The sequence below is a fragment of the Corapipo altera genome, unplaced genomic scaffold, assembly GCF_003945725.1.
Source record: "Corapipo altera isolate COAL_440 unplaced genomic scaffold, ASM394572v1 95, whole genome shotgun sequence".
NCBI lineage: Eukaryota > Metazoa > Chordata > Aves > Passeriformes > Pipridae > Corapipo > Corapipo altera.
In genome coordinates this window covers 2,438,828-2,462,723 of record NW_020884947.1, presented here as the reverse complement: position 1 = coordinate 2,462,723, position 23,896 = coordinate 2,438,828, and the positions used below count along the sequence as shown (strand labels likewise).

The following is a 23,896-nucleotide window of genomic DNA, read 5'->3' as shown; positions in this document are numbered from 1 at the left end:
CCTCTGAAGTTCTCCAAGTTAGACCTCCAATCTTGCTTTTTTAAATATTTTTTTTTTAAATAATTGTCCCCAAGGAAGGGGCAGGAGCCCTTCTGTTTCCATCAATCTTTCCTAGCCAAAGCATCACCTTTTTCAGTAGGTCCTGGAGGACAGTTTCAGAGGTCTTTCCGTACAAATCCCTCTAACTCCTAAAACAGTCCCATTGGGGTTCCCAGCTCACTCCACAGGAGGGCTGAGCTACTTTTTGTGTTCTTCTGGATCTTGTCCTGTGGGACATCCCATGAAAGAGGACCTACTGGAGCTGCTCTCTGGCTTTAGCTGTCCTAATGCTACACCCCAGTGACATTGTAAAATGAAGCATCCCATGACACTGTCTTTAAGTGCGGAAAAAGCTGCAAGGAGCCACATTCAAATTGCCTCTCCTGTCCCTGTTAGTAAAGTCCCAAACAATTGTTCACAAAATGCCGTTTGCAAAAATAGCATTTGGATAGTTTACACACTACATTTCCATCTGGAGTGGATCTTTTTTCAGCAGTTCCAAACACATGGATACATAATGGAGAATACTGTCATGGCTTGAATAATGGCACCATTGAACAGAGAGCAAAACTCACTAAGCGATGAATCCCACAGAGTGCTGAGCCCTCAAGGTCCAATTTTGCAAAGCTGTTAAGCATGGATGTATGTTGTTTTAAGCAAGCTGCTGTTGTAGCACCTTGCAAAATTTATTGTTTGTACTCTGACAACACATATTGATTCCTGGGACATGCAGAGCTGAAACAGTTGTTACAGAAAGTGCATCTAGAGCATTAGATCTGGAGCTTTGTATCTTCGCATCTTCGCTCATCTCTTCAGGCAGTTCATCTATCCTGTCTCTCTACCTCTGTTCATCAGTATCTGATGCACAACTATCCTGCCTTGCTTTTCAAGCAAAACTTAGTAAAGCATCTGAAAATTGAATGGATTCTACGATCACACCTAGGGCCCCTGAGCTCCACAGTCACTTCCTCAGGAAGCATTTGAGAAGCCATCTGTTTGTGCAAACCCAGTATCTGCTTTTGGTTTATGAGGCACAACAAACTGAGTCCAAGTCTACATCAAAATGTAATGAATGAAGCAACCTTTAATTCACCAGAGTAAACTCATCAGTATATGAACTCTGAGGAAGCTGGTGGAATTCTTTGGCTGCAGGCTGCTGGGGCCTTTGCAGTAGCACAGGACTCTTCATGTTTTATGTGCTGTAACAACCAAAGGTAACTCACTAAAAATCTCAGCTCTCTGGAGTTATCAGATTTTAAGAGTTAATACAATTTCTGCACTATTTCCTGCTGTAATTTCCAGCTAGCATGACTTATAACATGAAAAGTGGCACAAAATTGAGAAAACCTATTTAAATGTATTAATTTAATCTTGTGGGTTTTTTTATAAATCCCATGATTCCTTCTTCTGGACTGCTGGATTTGTCAGAGCAAATAACCTGGCAGATCCTGTGATTGTCAGTGTTCACAGAGTGGTTCCCATGCAATTTAATCACAGTCATGGTATTGAGGTGACATAGTAGCAAACTGCATTTTAGATCTGCTCCTTCCTTGCAAATGGACAAAACAGCAGTGTTATGCTGGGATCATCCCAAATCCTGCAGTATGGCTGTCTCAAGGATGAATGGCTTTGAGTAATGACTGTCAGATAATACCAGACTGGGGTTTATCAAAGGCTGCTGAAAGCCAGCTCAGGGCAAGGGAACACCCTTCCCAAGTGCCCCTAGCAAGTGCCTCTAGCAAAATGCAATTGGGGGTCTCCATTCCCACAGAATACGAGCTTTTCTCCCATCAACACACTGGTGTGGGCTCACAGGTGGAGCAGACAGGCAGAGTTGTTTCTGTACCTTGAGGTGTGTACAACTCTGCTCTTGTGCTTGGGCTTTGCATTCTCTTTATGAAGGTTGGGCCCAAGGACAGTTCTAGCCCCCAGACTAAGCCTGCTGAACACCTGGGGAAGTGACATGTCCAGGGAAATGGCTGGTGACAAAAACCCACCATTTTCCCCACCTCCTGTCCCCCCTCACTGGTCAGTGCTCCAGAGTGAGCATTTTCATGCCCAGAGGAAGACTCTCTCCAGTGCCAGCAACTTCATTCTCATGGGCAGAAGGCCAGGTCCTCGCTGTGATGACAGCAGGACTGTTCCCTGCCCAGAGACCCCACTCACTGATGTCCATGCTGTCCCCTTGTCCCCCCTCTCACAGGTGTCAGTCCAAGGCTGCACAAACAACACCTGGTCTAGGGCACATGAAACGGTGCTGTCAGTTCTGTACACTGAAGTACAGCCCTGTGGAAGGCTCGTTCTCCTCACTGGGTACCCCTTGGAATCTTGTGCTTTAGAAAACTCCCGGGGCCTGCCACATCTCAGGCATGTTTACGTGTATCAAAGATGTGTAGAATATAGTTGGTATCAAACACAAAAAAGAGATTTTGGTTTCTGAGGTTTTTTTAACCAATTCATGTGCTTTTATGTACTACAAAGGCTGCAGCACTTCTTGCAGTGTTCACCATTCTGCTCTCTGTGCTCAGTGCTCAGCCAAGCCACCACAGTCAGCCTACAAAACCTCTCCCTGTCAAGGATGTCAGGCATTCATGGCACCAGGCTCACTCTCCCAGCCTCTATGTGCCAGAGCACTTTGTCAGAGGGTTGTTCTCCATAGAAATAGTCAGTCACCCAGGCAGTAGGAGCTGGATGCTTTCTCCAGGCTGGCAGTGACTGGGAGGAGAAGTATATGGGCATCCAACTGTTTGCCAGTCTCAGCCTGAAAACCTCACACTGGCTGATTCCAAACTATGAATTTGATGATAAAGTTCCTGGCATGATGTATATGAGCTATCAGGTGACCTTAAATGAATAAACCACGGGTCTAAATGACAATTAATTATAGCAGAATGTTCTAAGTGAGGGCAAAACAGCTGAAACTTTACCCTATTTCCAAACTTTATGAGTAGTGTATGGAGAACGAAGGGATGTTGGACTGCTTTTGGTGTTGAAGAATGCTGAGACCAGCCTGACCCAATAATCCCAAAGTTAAACATTCTGAGGATATGAAGAACAATGTTTCCCGACAGAAACTGGCACCAGTGAGGATGTGGCACACAAAGGTCCTGATAAAGGAACCAACAAATGATAATTTATCTAAAGCTGCTGAGCTAACAGCTGCTGAGCTGGCACAGCTGGCCTAGCAACATCTGACTGATAGTGTACTGTACTAGTAGTGGCAACTACCTACCTTGTGTAGTAAATAATTCTGATTAGGGTCTTTTGGTCTAATGATTTTCATTATAATCATCCATAGAATAAATAATTTATTATATTCATATAAATATATTTGATTTGCCACCCTTAATCCCATGGGACAAAGTGGTACAAAGATTCAGTTGCATCTATATAACCCTCTAAACATAGACCATTGACTCGGTCTGGGTTTAAGATTGGATCCAGTCACATCTAGACTCCTCTCTGAGAAGCAGTTTAGAAAGCAAGGGGGTCCTTTCTGCACCTTGTGACTCAACAGGAGGGTTTCTCTGATAAACTTTGTCCAAAGCTTCCATTCTGCTCTCAGCACTGATCTTGAGGAGGCAATACAGAAAACTTGCTCACATGCCACCTGCAATGAAAATTTTAAATGGGCATGGTGTAAATCAGACCTCAGGTCAAATGGAAAACGGCTAAATGCGTTTTTCCCAAGTTTATTGTATTTGTCTTCCCAGCCTTTTGCTACCTGTTTAATTTTCTTTTTTTCTCCACTGTTGCATGTTGGTACTTGCTGTGAGAGAGCTAGCCAAGGTCCAACACTTACTAAATCCATTGAGGGAATTCATTTATATCCAGATTCTGATCATCTCAAGAAATTTTTAAACGAGACTACATCACAATAAAGTTGGTTTTTTTCAGTTATATAGCTGTATGTATGGGAAATAGGCAATTATTTGCAATGAAGAAGGTTTTAAGTTTTGCCAGTTCTCCTTGGCTTTTGTTATGGGGGTTTTTTTGCACAACAGTGAAGTATTCTGCAGTCCATAGAACTAATTCTTCAGAATTATTTCACAAATTCAAAATCACAATTATTCGATGTGTTATTGGGCATGGAGTACTTTTCTGTTGAAGGCAATACACAACAGTATGTTTAGATACAGAAGGTCTTTGAACAGAAATTTATAACCCTCTCCTTCATCCTCCTTTGTGAATATTCACAGAATAACCTCGGTATTTCCTTGCTGTTGCACATCTTGGTATTGAATCTTCCTAATGTGTTCCTTTGGGAAAGGAAATATAAGAAGCATAGTTCAGGCAGATGCACTAGAAATGTGGACCAGAATTTGAAATAAAGTTTTTCATTAGTTTCCAAGTAGGAAAATAAGTGATTTTATAAAATGGCATAAATATATAACACTTCTTTATTTCCTGTATAATTATCCAAATGTTAGCTAAACAGGCAATAATTAGACAGATAGTAATTTTTTCTATCTTTGATATTAGAAGGCATACTAGACTATAGAGTACACAGGGCTATGATTCTACTGATTTCACCTTAAAACAATTGTAACTCGAGGATTTTTCTATTTTCATACTTAAATTACATGTTTGCTTTTAACATATCCCCAAGTGAGACATAGTGGTCCGAATTGTTCTTATGAAAAGAGTATTTCCCCATTGATGAACTTGGACAACAGAGATGGTAGAGGAAACATGGCCTGTACCTCAAAGCACAGGAGTGGCAAAACCGTATCAAGGCTTGAGAATCTGCTCTCCAAATTCCTCTTCAGGCTATACTGTACTTAACTGCTACTGATGAGCTTTACATGCTTTACAGTCTGCTATACATTCAATTCCCATGCACACCTTAAGTAGAGAAATAGAGGCACAGTTTCTTAAGCAATTAAAAAGAAAAGGAATTAAACATCAGGGAAAATGGACTTGTTATCATTATCATGTCTCTGGAAAAAAAATAGTGTAGATCCACATTTTTACCTCACCTTTTTCATTGATTTATATGGAATGAAATCTGATGTAAAGACAATCCGTCCTCCTGAGATTTGTAATTCTGTCCCCATCTATAATGTACAGACCAGTAAAACCAACTGTTAGAAAAACCAGATATATTCAGTAATCAGTGCTACAGGTACCATCTATCTTTAGTACCTTAATGCTTTTAAGATGATGAAATACCTTCTGCACCACTATCAAAAGGCTAGGCTTCTGTTTGCTGTTTCACATGGTCAGTACTTAAGCTATGGGTAATATTTAATCTTGAGCTCGTGATCATCTTGAGAAGCAAAATTTATAGGATCAAATTTGTTCAGCAATCAGTCCCCTGTTCTGCATTTCTAGGGATACGGCACGGGGACTTCGCTGTCTCCAGGAAAACCTTCTACAGCATGGTAAGGGAACTGCAGGCAATCTGAAAGGCAGTTATTTTAAACACACAGATTAAACACAGATTTAACACTACTGTGTTAGTGCGAAACAGGCCTGGGTCACCTCTTGTGGTTTCCAGTGAGGTGATGAAGATTCCCATGTGGGTATATAAGGGTAGAATTTGGGCCAGTGTTGCTGAAACAGTTCTGATAATGATTTCAGCATGAACAGAAACATGATACAGAGTCAAAAGTATGCATTGAGACAAGCCAGGCTGAATAAAAGGTCCATCATTTACTGGAGTCTTCTCTGCAAAGAACTACTGCCTGGAAAACATAATGATGGATGTAGTGAACTGGAGCTTTAATAATGGGCATTTATGAACATATCAATGTTAATTCTTCTTTATCTGCAAGGGACAGCTCAGGGATGGAGCTAGTGAGAGAGGTTTGAGGCAAGTGGGCTCCTGTGAAGTCTACCGTGTGCTCCAGTCTCCTCAAGGTGATGACAATGATTAACTGATTTTCTAACAGCCACCTTGTGTTTTTCATTCCTTCCCTCTGGAGTTCAGAAAGTTGGTAACTTCAACTTATTTCTAACCACATGCATAGAAAACATAAAATGAGCAGATAAGCTTGTCGCCCTTGGATCAAAGGCCCTTCCAGTGTGGGATCCTTCTCCAGCAATCAACAAATTATCATGAGCATATTGGGGAAAATTCCTTCCTTTGCCCATGTGGAGACTCTGAGTGCATGTTCTGAACAGAGCCCCAAGGCCTGTTCAAGGCAGAACCTGAATCAGACACTGGAAAATCACGGTGACTTTTCAGCAGTTTAGCAGACAGGCCCATCCTCCTTCATCCATTGTAGTCTGAAATTATTTATTTAAAATGTTTAATGGAGCAAAAATCAGACTAAATATTTTATACATATATGCATATTATACATACACATATATATTTGCAATTTATATTAGTTTTCCACTTTTATTTAATTTTTGCTGCCAAGAACACTCTTTAAGTGAGGGCTGCCTTTCTCCTTAGCTAGTAAAAGCACCTACAAATTAATTTCCCCTTAATTTTCAAATCAGCAAGTACCAGTTCATAGAAGACGCTTCTGGCTCTTCCATGTCTTCTTTGGGAATAAGCTCAGCACAAAGCCCTCCCTGAGACTTTCCAGCTTCTGCACAGCTTCAGCTGGGGAGCACAGGGATTATTCAAAACCAGCTCTTCCATCTGCATATCATTGTACATCTCTCAAAAGCAGGTTCTTTTACACCAGTGCACACAGTATCTCTGTGCTCCCCTTTTCAAATCCTGTCTCTGGTACTGCTGTACTGGCTTTGTCTGCACTGCCCTCATTCAGAGTGATTGCAGCCTCTGCTCACCACACACAGCACATAAATCCTTAGGCTGCAGCTCTAGAATCTTGGTCAGGAGCACTGATTTGCCAGGAACTCAGCCAGGCTGCAGAAGGAAGGTGTCTCTTTTTCTTCCACACTTGCCCCCCTTCTCTCTCACTCACTGAGTTGTGGCCAGGGAAGTACTAAGAAGAACATTGTTTTAGGCAAAGGGGTCTCTGCCTGCCAGGAGAGGCAAAGGTAAACTTTCTGCCTTGTACTGGTTCCGAAGAGAAAACATCCCTTATGCTTCTCTGCCTCACAAAAGGCACAACAGCCTCAGAACCTTCCTGCTCTTAAATTACCTTTGAACTAAACTGGGATGCCTGTCGGCCTCCTTCAGCTCAGCAAGTGCTTCCTCTCTTCAGGGTGAGATCTGCCTGCTGGCAGCAAACAGCCACCATCAGCCCCCTCCACCAGACCCATTGCTACAGGAGGAGGTCTTGTCTCTGGGTACCAGCCTAGGGCAGGTGAAGAAGAGGGCACAGAAACTACATGGTCACTCAAAGGAGCTACCTACACACTTTGTAACCATTGCTCAGGAAACAGGGAATGCATATTGGATGCTCAGATCATCCAGGAGTTACCTACAGATTAGTTCTGAGTACAAAGACGTAACTGGCTTTTAAACATGAGATTTCCATCTGGAAAGGGTATTCCATGGGAATTTAAGAGTATTCCACACAGTCCATTCGCTAACTAGATTCAGCTAGCAATAATATTACTGACCTTTGACGTTACCCATCAGGATTTTTCATTGCTAGCAAGATGAACTGTGTCCCCATTTTTCAGAATAAAATCCAGGAATGTCTTCAGAGAGTTGTCCTGAGACTCAGCTCAAAATTACTAGCTTGGAATACACACAGAATTACACCCAAAGAAGGCACTGGCTCAGGTATGAGAAGCTCTGGAGATGTGGGAATCATTACCAGGATTTCTTCATCATCTTGCCCTACCCAGGGATAGCACCATGCTAATGGTTATAGTGATTACACCATTTCTCTTACAGGGAGGACTTGGCTGTGCATTTTACAGGTTACCACCTACACTCCACCTTGTGTACAAATGCCACTTGCCCAGGTCTATCAGCAGCAGCGCTGCACCAAAAGAAAAGAAGACACAGCTTGGTTTCAAAAGGTCATGAGAACTGCCTTGGCTCCACAGCAGAAAAGTGCTGGAGCTGATGTGTGGGAAAAGAGAATTTCTACTTTAAGGTCTCCTGCAATTAAATCCTTTTGCAAAATACACAGTTTCTTCTAGTAAGTGGAGATTTAAGGGGTTTCTGAATTTAAATTAACTTCATGAGCAACAATAAATTGAAACTATCTAGCTCCATTTTTTTCTTCGTGCTATCTGGAAATTATAAGGAGCCTTACCACAATCACCAAGTACAGAGTATGGGGTCCTTAAAGAAGCTCACAAAAATCATGGCAGTACTTTAATTTCAAATAAGACCGAGTTTGATTTTATACTTTGGAAAATACATTACTAAATCTAGCCCAAATACGAGATCTCTATTTTTGTATTCAAAATAGCATTTTTTTCACTGTGGATTTTCCACTTAATTAAAAAACAGATATTTATTACTGCATAAGCACTCTCATTTTTTTGAATCAGTAACAAAGCACACCAAATACTGTAATGCATCTTGCCCTTTTATTGTATTGTATTATAGACAAAGAGGAGTACATACAGAATAATCACTGCCATCACAACCATAAAGTTGCAGCATCACTCTGATCCCTTTGGAAGTCTGAGAACATCCACTTGACATTCTTTCCACCTTTTTATTGTAACAAGCTGTATATATGAAAACTCAGCAGTGAACAACTGTTTTTCTAAATAAAAACACAGACAAAAACCCCAGTGCTTGTTAAGAGGACTTTGCAAGATTCTTTAGGGTACCAGCAGAATAAACATGCAGAACAGCAATACCAAACCACAGACACACTGCCCCCAAAAAAGTTGAGCTGTGATGAAAAATTCACAGGTTCAGTGCTGGAACTCCATCTCCTGCAAAAAGCCAACTCAAAAGCTGTGCGTTACTTTAGTTCAAATCTAAGTGGGAGAAAAGTAACGTAAGGTTGATATTTTGCAAGAAAAACCAAAAAAAGTGTTAAACCTATTGTTTTATTTGTACAGTAAAATATGGTCTATGACAAGAACCTCTATTGCTTCCCATCAGTCAGTGACCAGTGCCACAGTGGAGTGCAATGCCACCAGAAGAGATGTGTTGCTGCGTCATGCTGCTTCTCTTGTACACAGTCCAGGTGCTGATGATCTATAAAAGGCTTTGCTAGAATACTACAAAGGACAAAGCAAATTTCCTCTTTGAAATGTAGGTGCAAGGAAGCTGAAAACCACATGCCTTTCAAACAACTTTGGCAAATTATATTGTAATACACTCCCTTGTCTTATTGAGTATGACTGCACACAAAATAATAAGTTTTCAGCGGGTCACAGTTCCCTATTTCCCTGTGCCTAATGTTGTAGATAAAACAGGAGAGAAGCAGTTTGGAAAAACGCAGCAGATAGCTTCCATCCTAACTTGCTGATCAGGCTGAGAGCAAAAAATCAAAAATATCAGCCACTCATGAGAAGACAGACATACTAATAAGAATTACTAAAATGACTTTGAAAACCATTCTTGTTGTGTTCGTATAAAAGTTTCTAGCCTGTACATTGATGCTCGAGCAGATACATAAATCTTTACTTTGGGTCTGTTATATTAAGCCCTATCAAAAATCTATTATTGTCAGCAAGAACTTTCCGCTTGGCCATTTCCTGCTCTCCTCCACAAAACAAAGGAAAAAAGGAAAACAATGAAAAAGGATTTGCTATTCTTTTTTAAAGAGTAACAAGGTGCAATCTTGTCATCTACTACTACTACTTCACTACTTAAATTATTTTGTTCTGTCTTGTCTCACACTGACTTCAGCAGGAATATTAACAGCATCAGCACTGGAACCCACCGTGATGGAGTGCAGAGTCCATGCAAGAGCTACGGAGCATTTTGGTGGAATTTGAATATTTCCCAAAATACAGTTTGCAAGAGACTCCTGGGCAGGCAGGCGTTGTGTACGCTCTCTGCCAAAACTCTCTGTAGAGGCCAGTTTGAGTGGTTCAATCCAGCATGTGATTTGCTTAATGAAAGACACTTCTCCAGAAGATTTTGGCAGACGTAATCAGTTCAGTTGCCAGGCAGTATTCATGTGATTACAAATGTTACTGATCATATTATATACTTAATAAATCTCTCCAAAAAGATCACAGCTACTGTGTGGCTCTGAAGAAATTAAAATTGTGAGACAGATTACTGTGTTTGCCATGCACTGGACTATTGATGCGATCGGGAACACATCCCTTCCTTGGACTGCCAAGCAGTCACTGACAACTATTAATTTCTATATAAAGCCAAGTCTGACTGTTTGTAAATGTTTAGCTATGCACCGTGGCAAAGTAGCTTCTTTTTCATGTTATTCTTCCATAAATACATTAAAGAACTCGACTCCACCGACTTTCACAGGTCTATGGCAATCCACACGAGCCAAGGGGTTGGCCTGAGAGTCCAAGGAAAATTTTTGGCTTGAAATACCAGAAAAGCAGGATGCTATCCTTGCATAAAACCCACAAGCGAGACTTTGGCACTGTTTCCTCTGTTGACATTTCAGCAGATGCAATATCACATACGGTAATGATAAACCACATCAAAGCAAAATTGATTTAACTGAGCTATACCAATGATTTGATAAACTGTTTTGATAAAAATGTTTTTCCTTATGGTGGGGCACAACTTGCACTCTGTATCTTCCTCTAATTTATTGAACAGCATTTTAAAAATGAATAAATGTCCACTGGCCAAATCCCAGTGCTCATTTCAGTGTATTGCATGAAAGCAATCACACAGGCCTCTCTTTTCCGTTCTCAGGAGGAGGGTTTCTGTCTGAAAAAAAAAAAAACAACCATGAAATCAAAGAACTGAATATATCACTTTAAAAGAGTATATAATTGATTACATCTAATCCCTCTGCACAGCTGTAGCCAAGGTGCTTTGCTGAGTGAAAAATCACAGGTTTTAGTGCTGGTTTTCATACAGAAAAAATGATGAAATAAGTGTATTCAGAACTGAGATGCAGGGAAGGTATTTTTATAGTTTGAATGTTTTCATTTTCACAGTTAACTTCTAGGGAGTAGGCTGTCAAAATTATTAAAGTGTCCCTTATAAATGCTGAGAAAAATTCCACCTTCGACTGCACTGCTCTTAATTCCGTTGTGGTGATTGATGGCTTCCTGTTGACGATGCCTTCAATACTGTGTAATTTAATTGCACAGATAGCATGTGCTGAGGTGCCAGTTGTGCTCTCAGTTACACTGCTGTTTCTCTAGAATAACTCTGAGTTCAATCCAGCTGTCAGTCTAACCTTGTTGTCTGAAACCCATAATCTTTCAGGGCAGATCTAGGCTTGGGTATGTGGTTCCTATTTCAACCTGAGTTAATTTACTTACAATTGCCTTATTACTAACTCCATTTGGAGCCATGCCCCCAGAACTCCATCAAAAGCTTGAAAATTATTCTCTATGTACATAATTTAAAATGACTAGCTGTAATTGGAACACCTTAGTGGAAAAGCATCTCCAGCTTTTTTTCTCTGAATCAGAGGGAAAAATTAATTTCAGATCTTCAAAGGTACTTAAGTATCATTTATTTAATTGTGATCAAATAAGTATTTTGTGGGTCCTAGTCTCACTTTTCTGAGATAAAAAGAATGGATTTCTCAAAGGGCACCATCATTTCAGAAGCTGAGTTTCTTGTGAGACTCAAAATTGTTGGTGCAAGCAACTCACATCAGCAAGCGCAATTGTGACTGAAGAGAACCTTCCTCCTGAGCAAATCTTGTGGTTTTCACCATGTGGTCTGCGGTCCCTTAAGCAGTTTGCAGACTGACTTTGAAGAGTTTCTTGAGGGGAAAAGAGAAAAATGTAGTGGGTTTGAATTCACTGTGAATGGGTTTCCCATCTGCACTGCAAAAACCCATTAAAGGTTGGAAATCACTTGTGAACAAATTATCTCAAAGCTCTTGAAACAACAAGGTTTTCAGCCTGCTCGTGTTTCTCTGACCAGATACTTCCTGATAAATTAGACACAGCAAAGGGTTAATTAAGAAAGAGAGTTTCCAGAGGAGTAGCTGGGCACTCCTACAAGAGTCCTGCTCCACCAAGCTTTGCCTTGCCTGCGTAGCAGTGCCCTCTCTCTACTACTCACTTCTTGTTCTCAGACTGCAAACCTGTGCAGGGAGAGGCTGTTTCAGAACTGCTTTCCTTTTCCTCCACAGCCCTCTATCCTTTTCAACTCAAACTTTTGACATCCACCTTTGCATTAAAGAGGACTTGTTCAGGTTCCTTGTCTGCTTTCACTTATCGGCTTAGCACCATGGCAGGCGTTTTTAAACACTGCTCCCTGCTCCTACAGTGGAATCTTGGATGAGTGAATGCTCTCATTGTTGGGAGCCCAGGAGAAATCATAGAATCATCTTAACACCAAACAGGCTTATTGGATTTCACAGTAATGCCTACAAGCTGTCAGTGCTACCACAAACCCTGCCTGGGTGTCACTCAGGACTATTTACGGGCAGGAAGAGCAGCTCTGGAAGCACACAGTTGTCAACTGAAAGAACTGTAAAAGAGAAGCATCAATTACAAAAATTAATTGGGGCCTTGATGGCATTGGCAGAGAAATCATATGCAGGAGCAGTCCTGCATTGGGCTTGCCCTTGTAACAACAATTTCCAAGACTGAGGAGTAATTGAATGAAGATATTTGTGTGCAAAACTTGAGAAATTGTAGTTGGTCATCATGAGCCAAGTACTTGTGCTGGAGGAAGGATATGGAGGGTCTACCTTTCAGAGAATAGAAGGTCACAGGGTACCATCTGTAGGGCCTTGGCTGCTGTATTTCATTTAATGCTGCATCATTCAATAATTTGTATTTAACTAAAGCATCTCTTCCAGAAAGCCCTCCAGAGTCTCAATCCAAAGGCTGGAAAAGGTGTACAGTAATATACCCTCTCTTTACTAGTAGTACTAAACTCTGACAGTTGTCAAAGAGTGGGTGATATTACAAACTACTGGTTATGTTTGTTTTGGTCATGCACTGTTCTTATGTCCCTTGTTCTGTAACACTGGGAGCTACCTGAATTAGTGCCTTGGCATGTCAGGCCTATCCAGCTCCTCACAGAAAGAGAAGCTTATCTTGTGGTGCTCTGGGATCAGCTTCTCCCTTTATATTCTGCTTCACTTCTTACAAGACAGTGCTGCTCTCTGATGGACTGTATTCTTACTCCACTCTCCAGAAAGAATAGACCTCATAGACACATCTGAATATCTCTGAAGTGGGATTAAGGAACTGTGCTGCCTCTATTAAATTCAAAAACATCTTTAACTTCCCACATAAAGTGTGCTGACTGTATAAGAACCAGCACAGCTGCAACCGCACCTGGCCTTGACATGTCATGTGTAGATACAAAACATTTCAGCTGAACCTAATCCAAACAGGTGGAACTCTGCTATGCACCAGAACAGCCCAGCACAGCTGCTGGAGGTAAAGGCCCTCTACTGATACTTTACCACTTAAGGGTTATTTATTACACTAGTGCATGGGAAACTTTTGTAATGTAACCCACACTCGGAACTCTGTCCTAATCAGTTGGCTATTGATAGCCCAAGAAAGCTACAGTCACTCCAACCTTACTGTGTAGGGCCCAACATGATTGCACAAGGTCACAAGAAACCAGAGGCAAAGCAACATAATTGCCCTTCTGTGTTATGGTTTAAGAAAATTGATTTATATCCCTTTGATTGGCTCTGCTGAGAATGACAATTGGAGCTGAGTGTGATTTTAGAGGAGCAAGGAGCCCTTCTCACCTCTCAACAGAGATGGCCTTGCTCAAAGGTGCTGGGCAGGCTCCTAAAGAAACTGGGAGATGTAGCTGTGAACTGGTTTCACTCACCACAAGTTGCCTTGTGGTCAAGGAGCTGTTAGGGGAGGAGAGGTAGGACAAGACATGAATGAAGGGACTTTATTAGAGGTGAGAGACCTCCTGCCTCTTGCAATCTTCAGATAGCACGAGAGCCACTGTAGTAACTCCCAGCCCAGGCATTTTGTGCATATTTATGAACTCACATATGTATGAATTGCTAAAATCAGGGCATTTTACACATCCTCATTTTGTTCATTGAGACCTGCAGCACAAGACTGACATGTGAAGTGGCAGAATGCCCTGTGTGCTGTCACGAACACCTGAGAAAATGTGCTTCCCCCTTTTTCACGGAGTATCGATCCATGAGAAAGAGGTACATGTGCTTCCCTTTCCTCTGCCAGCCCTGCCAGCCACCTTCTCGCTCTCCTGTTCACTTTCTGCTCCTGCCCAGTGAATAGTCAGTCCACAGCTCAGAAGCAATGTTGTGAGGCAAAGGGTAAATTCTTGTTCTTCTCTCCTTCATACATCCTCTTTCCTTCTCTATTTGGTGCAGGGACTGTCTGAGGTAATTCTTTAGCCTGTTATGCAAGAAGTCAGACTCAGACTAGATCACTGTTAATGAACCGCTGCAGACTGTGAAAAATAATCTGTGCTTGGTATAAACCTATTTGCTGAGATGGGAGTGAGTCAGCAGAGATGTCATGTCTGCTGTACACAGACAGGCAAACCTGGCCGCTGGGAGATAAAGGCTAAGTGAAAGCACTTCTGCAGGAACACATACCCGTGTGTCTAGGTTATACGCCGTCTTCTTTAGATCCTGCAACGCCCTCTGCATGAACTCGAACGCATGGCAATCAACACAGGGACGGCCTGGGAAAGGAGGCAGAAGAAGACATCACTGCCACAGCATGAAATTTGGAGTGTAGCAGTACAGAGGTGAATTGTAATGCCAGGAGAAACCCCATTTTACCAGGCAGCTACACCTGCATGTGTGCAAAGTCAGGGCTGCCTCTGGACAGGGCTGTATATCTCCCTGTGCAAATGTGGAAGGATCAGCAAAACCCACAAAGAGTTCTTTGCTGTTTGTGCTTCTCTGAACATAGCCCAGATTTGACTCTCCCTGCTGCTTCAGCCACCACCCTCTCCCCTTAAAACTGAAATCCTTAACCCTTCTCCAGACATGGGTTAATTCTCAACCGATACACTGAAAATAGCAGTTTGCAATGGTTCAGGAACCAGACAGGCAGGTCTGTTTTTACAGGAGCTCTTACAGAGCAGCTTGGCAAGGGACAGTGCCAGATCTGTATTTGCTTCCTTTCACCTGCTGCTGTATTTTTTTCTCTGCCAGGAATGCAAAGCATCCCACTGGCTCTGCAGCTGGTGCCAGTGTGTGTGCAACAGAGGGGCAGGGCAGAGAAAAGGCAGAGAGGAGGAGGACAGGGGGGACTTGACAGCAAGTAAAATGGCTCACTTTTGAACCTGGGCATTTCTACTCTGCCAGGATTCACCCTGCACTGATCTCTGATTGTTTGCTCACAGAGTTAACGAAGTGTGCATTTTCAGAAGAAGAAATTGCTGATATTGGAGCAGATGCAGGGGAAAGAGGACATTTTACCCTGATCACAGAGCCTCCACGCTGGGGGGAGTGCTGAAATCCTTGTCCACATGCAGCCACTTGTGCTGCTCCACCAAAGCAAAGAGGGTGCAAAGCTGCTGCTGAGGTAGCTGGGGAGCTGCCTGGAGCCAGGGACCTGCTGTGCAGCACTGCAGCACTCCACCTGTGCCTGGCAGCCTGCTGCCAGCACTGACTCCTTAGTTGTACCTGATGGAAGGGAGCAGCCAAAGTGCTTCTCAGTCCTCAGCAAAGCTCTTAGAAGCTTTGATCTATTCAGGAGGTGTTTCTCTCCTACCCATCCTCCTCCATCTCCCTTGACATCTCAGGAAAACCTGGAAATTAAGCTAGAGATTTAATTCCAGGGGTGTGAGGAAATGCAAAGTCCCCACCTCTATAAGAACAGCATCATTCAAAAAGACTCTCTCTCTTCAGGCTTGAGAGGAGTAGTGACAAGATGGCTTTGAGCACATTTTAAAGATACTCAACCCCCTCCTGTTTTCAGTATTTCAGTAATTTAATTGTTTTCACTTTGGATCATGGAGCAGAGCCCTTAGAAAGAATCTACGTCCTCAGACTGCTGTTTGCAAATCCATCATTATTGGATCGATGTCCTGACCTGCTCCCTCCCCTCGCTGTGGTCTTGTCATGAGAAGCTGCTGCACACCCTGAAGTGCTTGTCACTTAAATGTTCTCAGAATCAGAACCTGGCAGAGAAAAAACAAACTTCGTGTCATAAATTAATGTCTCCTGCTTCTGCAGTGTGGAGAAATCATTTTTGAGGAGAGCCATGAATTCCATAGTCAGTCACTGCCTGTCACCCAGGCCCTTGTGAGAGCCATGGCTGTGTGGGATCATTCACTAGTATTTATGACAGCCAAGTGCTCCCATGTAGACAGGGAGGTACTAGTGGAATGGCACAACCCTGCCAAGTGGTTATTTTACTTCTGCCAGCCCTGTGAAAGCAGCTGCCCTGGCATCAAAGCAGCTTGTGCAGAAGGGTAGTGGCAGTGAGGACACCTGCCTTGCAGCTCTGGGTGTCCTGAACCAGCACCTGCAAAGCTCCTAACACGGCACTGCTCTCTGAAGTCACAGTGCAGCTGCAGCCACTTTCACCACATAACAAGATATTCACTCTTTAATGTAGTTTCCTGGGCTGTCATCGATGGTGGAGGTCCTTCTCCAGGCACTGCTATCTCTGGATCAGGTCAGGATCCCTGCCAGTTGGGAGCCAGCAGCCCTTCAGAGCCCGTGCGATTCCTCCAACCAGTGATATCCCAGGGTGGGAGACATCATTCTGAATTCCAGAGTTGCAGAGAGGATTCACTGAAGCAGCACCACTGGCAGAGGAGAGGACAGCTGTATCTGGGAGTGGGGGACATGCAGCAGTGAAGGTGGGTGGCTGTGAACTCCTCCACTGGTGAGCCCTGCAGAGCACCATCTGTTCAGTGCTTGCGGACTGAATAGGGCAATGTTCATCTCCATCAAGCAGCTTCTACTAGCACAGAGCAACTTAAATGCAGTTCCCAAATCAAACACAGTCAATGCCCCACTACCTGGAAATTCTACAGCTACAGTCAGACTTCTAGCAGCAGAGCTGCCAAGTCCGGACTCTAAAAGTCCTGACTCTAACTGGGCTTTTATACTATTGTACAAGCCAGATGATCACAGTAGCCAATAGCAGATGCTTAGAATAAGTGTCTAGCAACGTTCTTCTAGCCTACCAAGGTGTCGGAGGATATCCTGTGTCTGGCTGGTGTTTCTACATGTGATAAGCCCTCCATGAATTTCTCTCACATTAATTTGCACTGTTGCTTCCTGAATCCACGTAAACTTTTGTCATCTGCAGCATCCTGTGGCAATGAGTTCCACAGCTGAGCTGTTCAGTGAGTGAACAAAATACCATTCCTGTCTGCTCTAAACTTGACATCTGCTGATTTCATTTCCTGCCTCTGATTTTTGCAGTGGAAGAGATGGTTATTAAATATTCACTGTTGTCCCACTTACAACTTTGCTGCTCTCCATTGCTCCCTGCCTTGCTCTGCTTTCCAGACTGAAGAGCTGGGCTGCTAAGCTGGCCTGTCTAGCTGGACTTGACCTCTCTTCATGCCCACAATATTTTCAGCAAGGGGCCCATGGACATTTCCCCAACACAAATATGTCTAAGCATCTGTCTTCACAAACAAATCTAAATATGTGTTGTTGCCAATAGGAGCAATCCCACTCTGCTTTCTGTCCTTGGCTAGGTGGTCCCACAGTTCCACTTGCTGGCAGCATGAGTGATAAAGCAGCTCCTCAGTCAGCTGGATTGCTGACGTTTTTTGTTCTCCAGATCAGATCCTGAATGTCCAAGTTCTGGGGCCACAACAAGAAATGGTGCAAGGAGAGGCAGCCAGGCTACGGGGAGGAAAAGGGCAGAAGCAGCACAGGCTTCCATCAACTTAAAGCAATCATGAAACTAAACCTTAAGTCACATCATAGCAAAGTACAGCAAAGTGCTATTAATTCCTTGCTGACAGCTGGGAACAGACTATCACTCATAGGGAGACTTAACAGGTTTGTGGATTAACATAATGAGAATTATCAAGAGTCAGCTATAATTCTTTAAATGGGTCCTGTCAGCATGAAGACTGTATGTGTCTTTGTGTGTTTGGGGAGAAATGGGGGAGGGGAGCTTAAAATATGTTCTCTTGGCTTCTTCTTGGTGAAAAACTGGAACTGAAAGCACTGTGTAAGTCTAATTTATTTTCCCTTGCATGCACATGGCATTTACTCTTTATATTTCATGCACCTTGGCTAATGAAAACAGACTGACCAGCTTCTGGTCTTCAAATTCCATATTTTAGTTTTCACAGTGGGTGATCTGGGCTATAAATGCAATGGAAGGTTGGGGAAATTACTTCATTTTTTTTAAAGTGGATTGCAGTGAACTTTAAAGAAAATAATCCACTAGTATTAGTAACCCCACTTCATACTTGAACAGTCTTCTGCATATGCAGAGTGTTGTGTATAAAGTATAAGGACACAATTAAACACTGCTAATTAGAATTATTCATAAAAAGCTGTGCCTGGCTCTGTGGCTGGCAGAAAGTATGCCAAGCAGAGAGCAGAGGAGGGTACCCTGAGCCAGATCTTGGTGCCACACACAGGACAGGATTGCTCTGCAGTGCTAAGAACAATTCTGACTCACTCTCATGCTTCTCTCCTGTGATTCCTGCACCTCCCACACTTGCACGGGAGCATTGCTGTCCCTCTCCTGCTCGTGGTGCTGCAGGAGGGACACACTCCTCCCACCAAGTGGGAGAGAGAGGCTGTGTGATCCACGTGGGATTATTCCTGCTAAAGGCACATTCTTAGTCCCATGTCACACACCTGGGAACAGAAAAAGCATCAAGCACTGCACTGCCCTACCCTGCAGAAGGACACTTAGTATGGTCCATGTACATCATATATCCCTGTCAAGAATATGTACTAGAGCCCCCCTTCCTCTCCTGGGTCACTCAGGGTCCCACAGCCACCAGGTTATCTGGGCTGACAGTATGGACTGCAGTGCCAGCAACAGGGAAGGTGTGTGCATGTGCAGCAGAGGCAGTGCCCCCAAATGTGTCAGCACTCAGGAGGATCAACTCCTTCATGAGAAGTAGCCAGTGGAGCTGACATCAAGCAGGAAAAGATCCAGAAATGTCTGCGTTAGATGACATCAAAGGTCTGCCTGGCCCAGTGTCCAGTCTCCCATGATGTACATCTCTTGTAGTACATTAACTATGAATAGGAGCATTCCCAAGCTTTGGGAGCAGTTGGCATGGGACAGCTCATCTCTGAGTAAGCTCTGTCTTCCAGATAAGCAACTGGCCTCCTGTCCTGGACACAAGTGTGCCAGGGTCCATCCTAGCAGGTTACTGGTGCAGTCATGTCCCCATGCCAGGGGACATCCACGGGCACTGGTTATAGATGTGACCTTCATGGCCAGAAATGGGTGCCCATGAAAGAGCATAAGAACAGGGCAGGTCTGGAGGGATGTGTTCCCAAACACCCTGCCAGATCTCAGGAATATGCTAAGGCAGCTCCTGAACTAGAAGAACTGCGGCTCTATCTAACAGCCCTTTATAAGATTGTTGTTTTCTCGAATTTAACCAATCGGTTCTGCAATCTCATGCAAACTTTTAGCATCCACAGCATCCTAAGAGAAGAGTTCCACAGGCTAACTATCAGGAAGAGCCCTGACTGGCAAAGGAAAGTACCTGGAGCACTTAGCAGCTGTGCAGCACTGTCTCAACAAGTGTCTGATTAGGAGCATCAGGAGTTCCTTGTTGTTTTAAAACTCTGTCCCCACAGCAGCCCAAAGCAATATACAGTTCACAGTTCATGATCATCTGAGAGTCTTCCTCCTGGCCTGACCTCAAACACAAATACTGTTATGCTTTTGTAGCAATGCTGACAGCCTCTCTATTACTCAGGACAGGGCAGAGTGTCTCTGCAGAAACACTGACCACAGAAACACTCTGACCTGCCCTTCATTCCTCACTCTCACATGCAGGTGTAATGACAAGATAAGACAAGGAATCTTGCTCAAGGACTGTTCAAGAAACTCTGTAGCCTGTCTGGAGGATGGTAAAAGATAACTCATTGAGATTATAAGAATGATAGGGACATACTTTTTCACAGGGTCTCTTGCGATAGGACAAGAGGTAATGGTTTAAACTAAAAGACAGTCAATGTAAATTAGTTATAAGGAAGAAGTTTTTTACTAGGAGAGTGGTGAGGCCCTGTCACAAGTTGCCCAGAGAGGTGGTAGATGCCCCATCTCACGAAACATTCAAGGTCAGGTTCAACAGGACTCTGAGCAATCTGATCCAGTTGAAGGTGTCCCTGCCCGTGGCAGGGGGCTTGGACTAGATGACCTTTAAAGGTCCCCTCCGACCCAAACTGTTCTATAACTCTATGGTTCTATGAGACTTGGGTCAGAAACTCTGGCCAAGAGTGTTTTTCTATGGATAAAATGGGAGTTCTCACATAGAACAAGGAACCACTATACACTTTTTCCCAAATGCGTTGACTTGCCTCTGCTAACACAGGCACATAAAGGGTGCATACAATTTATTTTTCAGGAATTTGAGGAGAAAAATTGGACTACTCATCACTAAACTTCTAAAAATTAATGAATGCCTAGAAAACAGACACACAAAATAAAGATGAGGTCTGGTTTAGAAAAGACCGAAAACTGGCACTAACCAAAAAAAAAAAAAGAAGAAAGTGGAAAAAGAAGGGAATTCAACATGTAAGACCTGTGGATACAAATACACATAGGTGTATCTAAAAACTAGTAACAGAACTAATGGAGAATAAAATGCAGTGACTAAATCAGGTCTTGTATTAAATATTTGGTAGTCATGTAAAAAGATAGCTGTGATACAATGTAAGCATGACTAAGAACTAGAGATTGGTTTGTATGCAATTATCTTCCTTTGCTTTTTTTTCCCCGGAGGATATTTTAAATTTCTAATGAGTGTCTATTTCCCACCTGCTGTCACCAAAAACACCCTGAGAACATTGACTCCATCCCCTACTAACTTTGAACTGTTGCCTCATTTTGGAGCTGACAAAGTTTAAATAGAGACTTACTCAAAATTGCAGAGGAAGCTAATACAGAACTGTGATCCAAATTCAAGAGCTCCCAGCTCCTGCTGTGCTCCAGCCAGTCTGTCATATTTATTTATTTTTTAGGTTTGCAATATTCAGAAATCCTGAAACCATGTTTTACAAATGCACTGTTTGGGTAAATGTCCCCTGTGTCAATCTGTAGTAGTTACAAGAAAGTTGACCTATTGTTCCAACCAAATACTACAGTAAGCAAAATGCAATGCCCTAGCAGAAATAAACACAAAGATATTCTTCTAACAATATCCAGACTAGCAAGGACGTCACACGTATTGTGGCAAATCTGGAAACAAAACTCTCAAGAAGCAGATCTAAAAGACCTGCAAACAAAGAACTCTAACACAAGTCCCAATAAAATTATAGTATGCAGTTAGTATTTTTTCCTAAATAACTACTAATCCTTTGCTTGCTTGCTTGCTGTTTCAATAAGCCTTGTTTCCATGTGCTTTGCTGACATGGCACGAACTCATTGTTACTCCCTCCTTATTTAGGAAACGCAAAGTTCCCCCGGAGCTCAGTGTCTGTGTGGCGGCTGAGGGTGAAGTGAAGGAAGGAAAGCAGGACAGGGTGCGGGCGGGAGGGCAGGAGTGTGCACGGTGGGTACCTACTTTCTGCAGGAATGACACTCCCGGAGTCCTGGCCAGCCCCCACAAGCCTCACGCTCAGCAGGCCGACCACCGAGAGGGAAAGGATCGCCACACGCACCACGCTCCAGGCAGACGGCAACGCCATTGCTCCCATCAATAATTCAAGCTGTCTTCCCTGCCTGAAACAAGGAGAAACACTGAAAAGCGGTAGTTTGCTCCCAGCACGCTCCTCACAAAGAAGTGGATGAGACATGACAAGGACAGACCCCATGCACGCACAAACACACGCACACACATCACTGCAGTGACATCCCACAGGTTTGCAATGCACCCCAAGGACCAGTCTGCCCAGTACCTGATCCTTCCCTTAGCCCGTGTGCCAGACTCTTGGAGCAGCTGTAGCAGGCAGGCGAGGCTCCAGCAGCCACTCTGAGCATGCGTCCCCTTAGCATCCCTCCTTCCCTGATTAGGGTCATTGCCATGGAGATTTGCTATAGCAACACTGAAAAATTGGAGCTGCCAAGTGGAGGAGAAGATTTAAAGGGACCACAGTGTGGTGGATGGTCACTGCTGTACTCCTGCTCTGCCTCTGCTCCTCAAAGGCCAAACCCTCTCCTTGATGAAAACTGGCTGCTGCCACCCACATAAAAGGGTCTTGGGCAATTTTTGTGTTTGTTGCTTTTATTCCTTAAGGGACTGTGCTGAAATATGGAGCTCCCATCCCTTGCTTTAGCTGTAACTCACTTAAAGTGAGATTTCATTCTGGGAGGTTTCAAATGAGACAAAAATTCGCAAGTTTTCTTGGAAAAATGAAGTTGCAGGGTCAGTTGATGGTGCCCTGCGTGGTGGGGAAGAATCCACTATGAACTTCAAACTACACTGAAGAGGAAGCCTTCTGGACAACAGCAGCCCTGGCACATGGACCAATAATGAATATGGATCCTGCACAGAATCATCAGTAACCATGATAACAGCCCAGCCAAAACCTATGCACTGCAAAAATTTAGGAATGTTTGCTTCAAACTCAACTCTTGATCTGGAATTCTGCTAATAGGCTGTGTCCTGACAAAGCTTAAGCATGAGCCCTCCTGGATAGGGAATCTGCGTAAGGACCTGGCTGAAACCAAGTGTTCAGAAAGAGGAGGTGATACCTTTCAGAAAAGAGAAAGAGATGCTCTAATACCTATCTGCTTGCCCCAGAGGGTGGTTAAATACTCATTTTGCCACGTATCTGTTCAATTTATGGCTTTGTCATTCTCTCACAGGAGGACATTCCATCTTCTCTCTCTGGGGAGTAGGGTCCAGCCTTCCTGGTCTGTACAGAATAACCAACCTGCCAAGTTGTGGAGGTATCAGCCTTCTCAGACTGAGACAGAGTTTATCCCTGGCTTTCTTCAGCCCTGGGAATGACACCAGCAATGTACTCTGCTTCTATTTTACTTACTCCTGTAGCTTCTTCAGAATTACTTCCCACAGCCCTCCCTTCAGTGCTTGTGCTTTTGGACCAGGTTAGTTTAAAAGTCATCTCAAAGGACTTTCTGGGAAAGTGGAATTGCCTAGTGTATGCAAGAGAGGACTTTGCAGGGGGCAGCCAAGAGTTGTGGAAGCAATCCCTACAGGAAATGACACACTGCCAAATTTTCAGCCCACAGTGCAACTGAAACTCAAATTCCCTTGTGTGGAAGGTCCAAATGAAGGTCTCAGTCAATGGAGTCTTCATAAGGTGAGTCAGGGCACACATGAGCACCAAAATGTCTCCACTGGCTTTATAAGAAGCTGACACTCCCAATCCAAGCTCTGAAGCTGGATGCCTGAGGTGAGGTTGTGTGAGATGGCCCAGCTTTACGTTGTTTGTCTCTTCACAGGCCTCAGATGCCCATTAAAGGAGCAGCTCCATAAGAGCCGGGATACAAACAAACAACATTGTACAGCTTGTCTGTACATCCATCTAGGGCTGGTCACACAGTCTATCCCTGATCTGCAGTTTTAAATACACCAAATGGAAATTCTGGCACAAAATCCAAACTTTACACTTCCATTCACCCTGGCATAAGTGTTTCTTGCTCATACCCTCATTTATGGTCCCATGGCTATAACATCCTTTTCATACATGAGCCTCAAGAAAAGGACAGAAAGGAATTTCCTACAGGTGCAATAACACCGTTTTTTCAAGGTATCAATATAGTATTTTCTAAAATTGTAACTATTTTTTGTAGTTGTTGTAATTGCTTGGTCTTTTCAGTAAGTAGGTAGAACAAGCAGAAC

At 43.3% G+C, this 23,896-nt stretch overlaps 1 protein-coding gene across 3 annotated transcripts; it reads right to left on the bottom strand.

The window, feature by feature from the left end:
- Positions 1 to 8,432: 8,432 nt before the first annotated feature.
- Positions 8,433 to 22,111, bottom strand: LOC113956323 (neuropeptide-like protein C4orf48 homolog). Of its 3 annotated transcripts, none has more exons than XM_027662743.1 (4): positions 21,987 to 22,111; positions 21,653 to 21,810; positions 14,556 to 14,644; positions 8,433 to 10,741 (listed from the first exon to the last, which is right to left on the bottom strand). In XM_027662743.1, exons 2-4 carry the CDS (start codon positions 21,783 to 21,785, stop codon positions 10,676 to 10,678), a joined length of 288 nt encoding a protein of 95 aa, XP_027518544.1. In that variant the 5' UTR covers positions 21,786 to 21,810; positions 21,987 to 22,111; the 3' UTR covers positions 8,433 to 10,675. The 3 variants fall into 3 exon arrangements, with proteins under 3 accessions (XP_027518544.1, XP_027518543.1, XP_027518542.1); XM_027662742.1 differs by having other exon boundaries at positions 21,653 to 21,801; positions 21,987 to 22,080; XM_027662741.1 differs by lacking the exon at positions 21,987 to 22,111 and adding an exon at positions 21,923 to 21,943.
- Positions 22,112 to 23,896: the final 1,785 nt, after the last annotated feature.

Excerpts from the sequence above, each read along its gene's own strand:
- LOC113956323 (XM_027662743.1), bottom strand. The coding sequence starts at position 21,785 with ATGGGAGCAATGGCGTTGCCGTCTGCCTGGAGCGTGGTGCGTGTGGCG. Across the intron at positions 14,645-21,652 it reads GAGTGTCATTCCTGCAGAAA|GCCGTCCCTGTGTTGATTGC; the intron begins GTAGGTACCCAC and ends CTCCTTTCCCAG. Across the intron at positions 10,742-14,555 it reads CGTATAACCTAGACACACGG|ACAGAAACCCTCCTCCTGAG; the intron begins GTATGTGTTCCT and ends TTTTTTTTTCAG.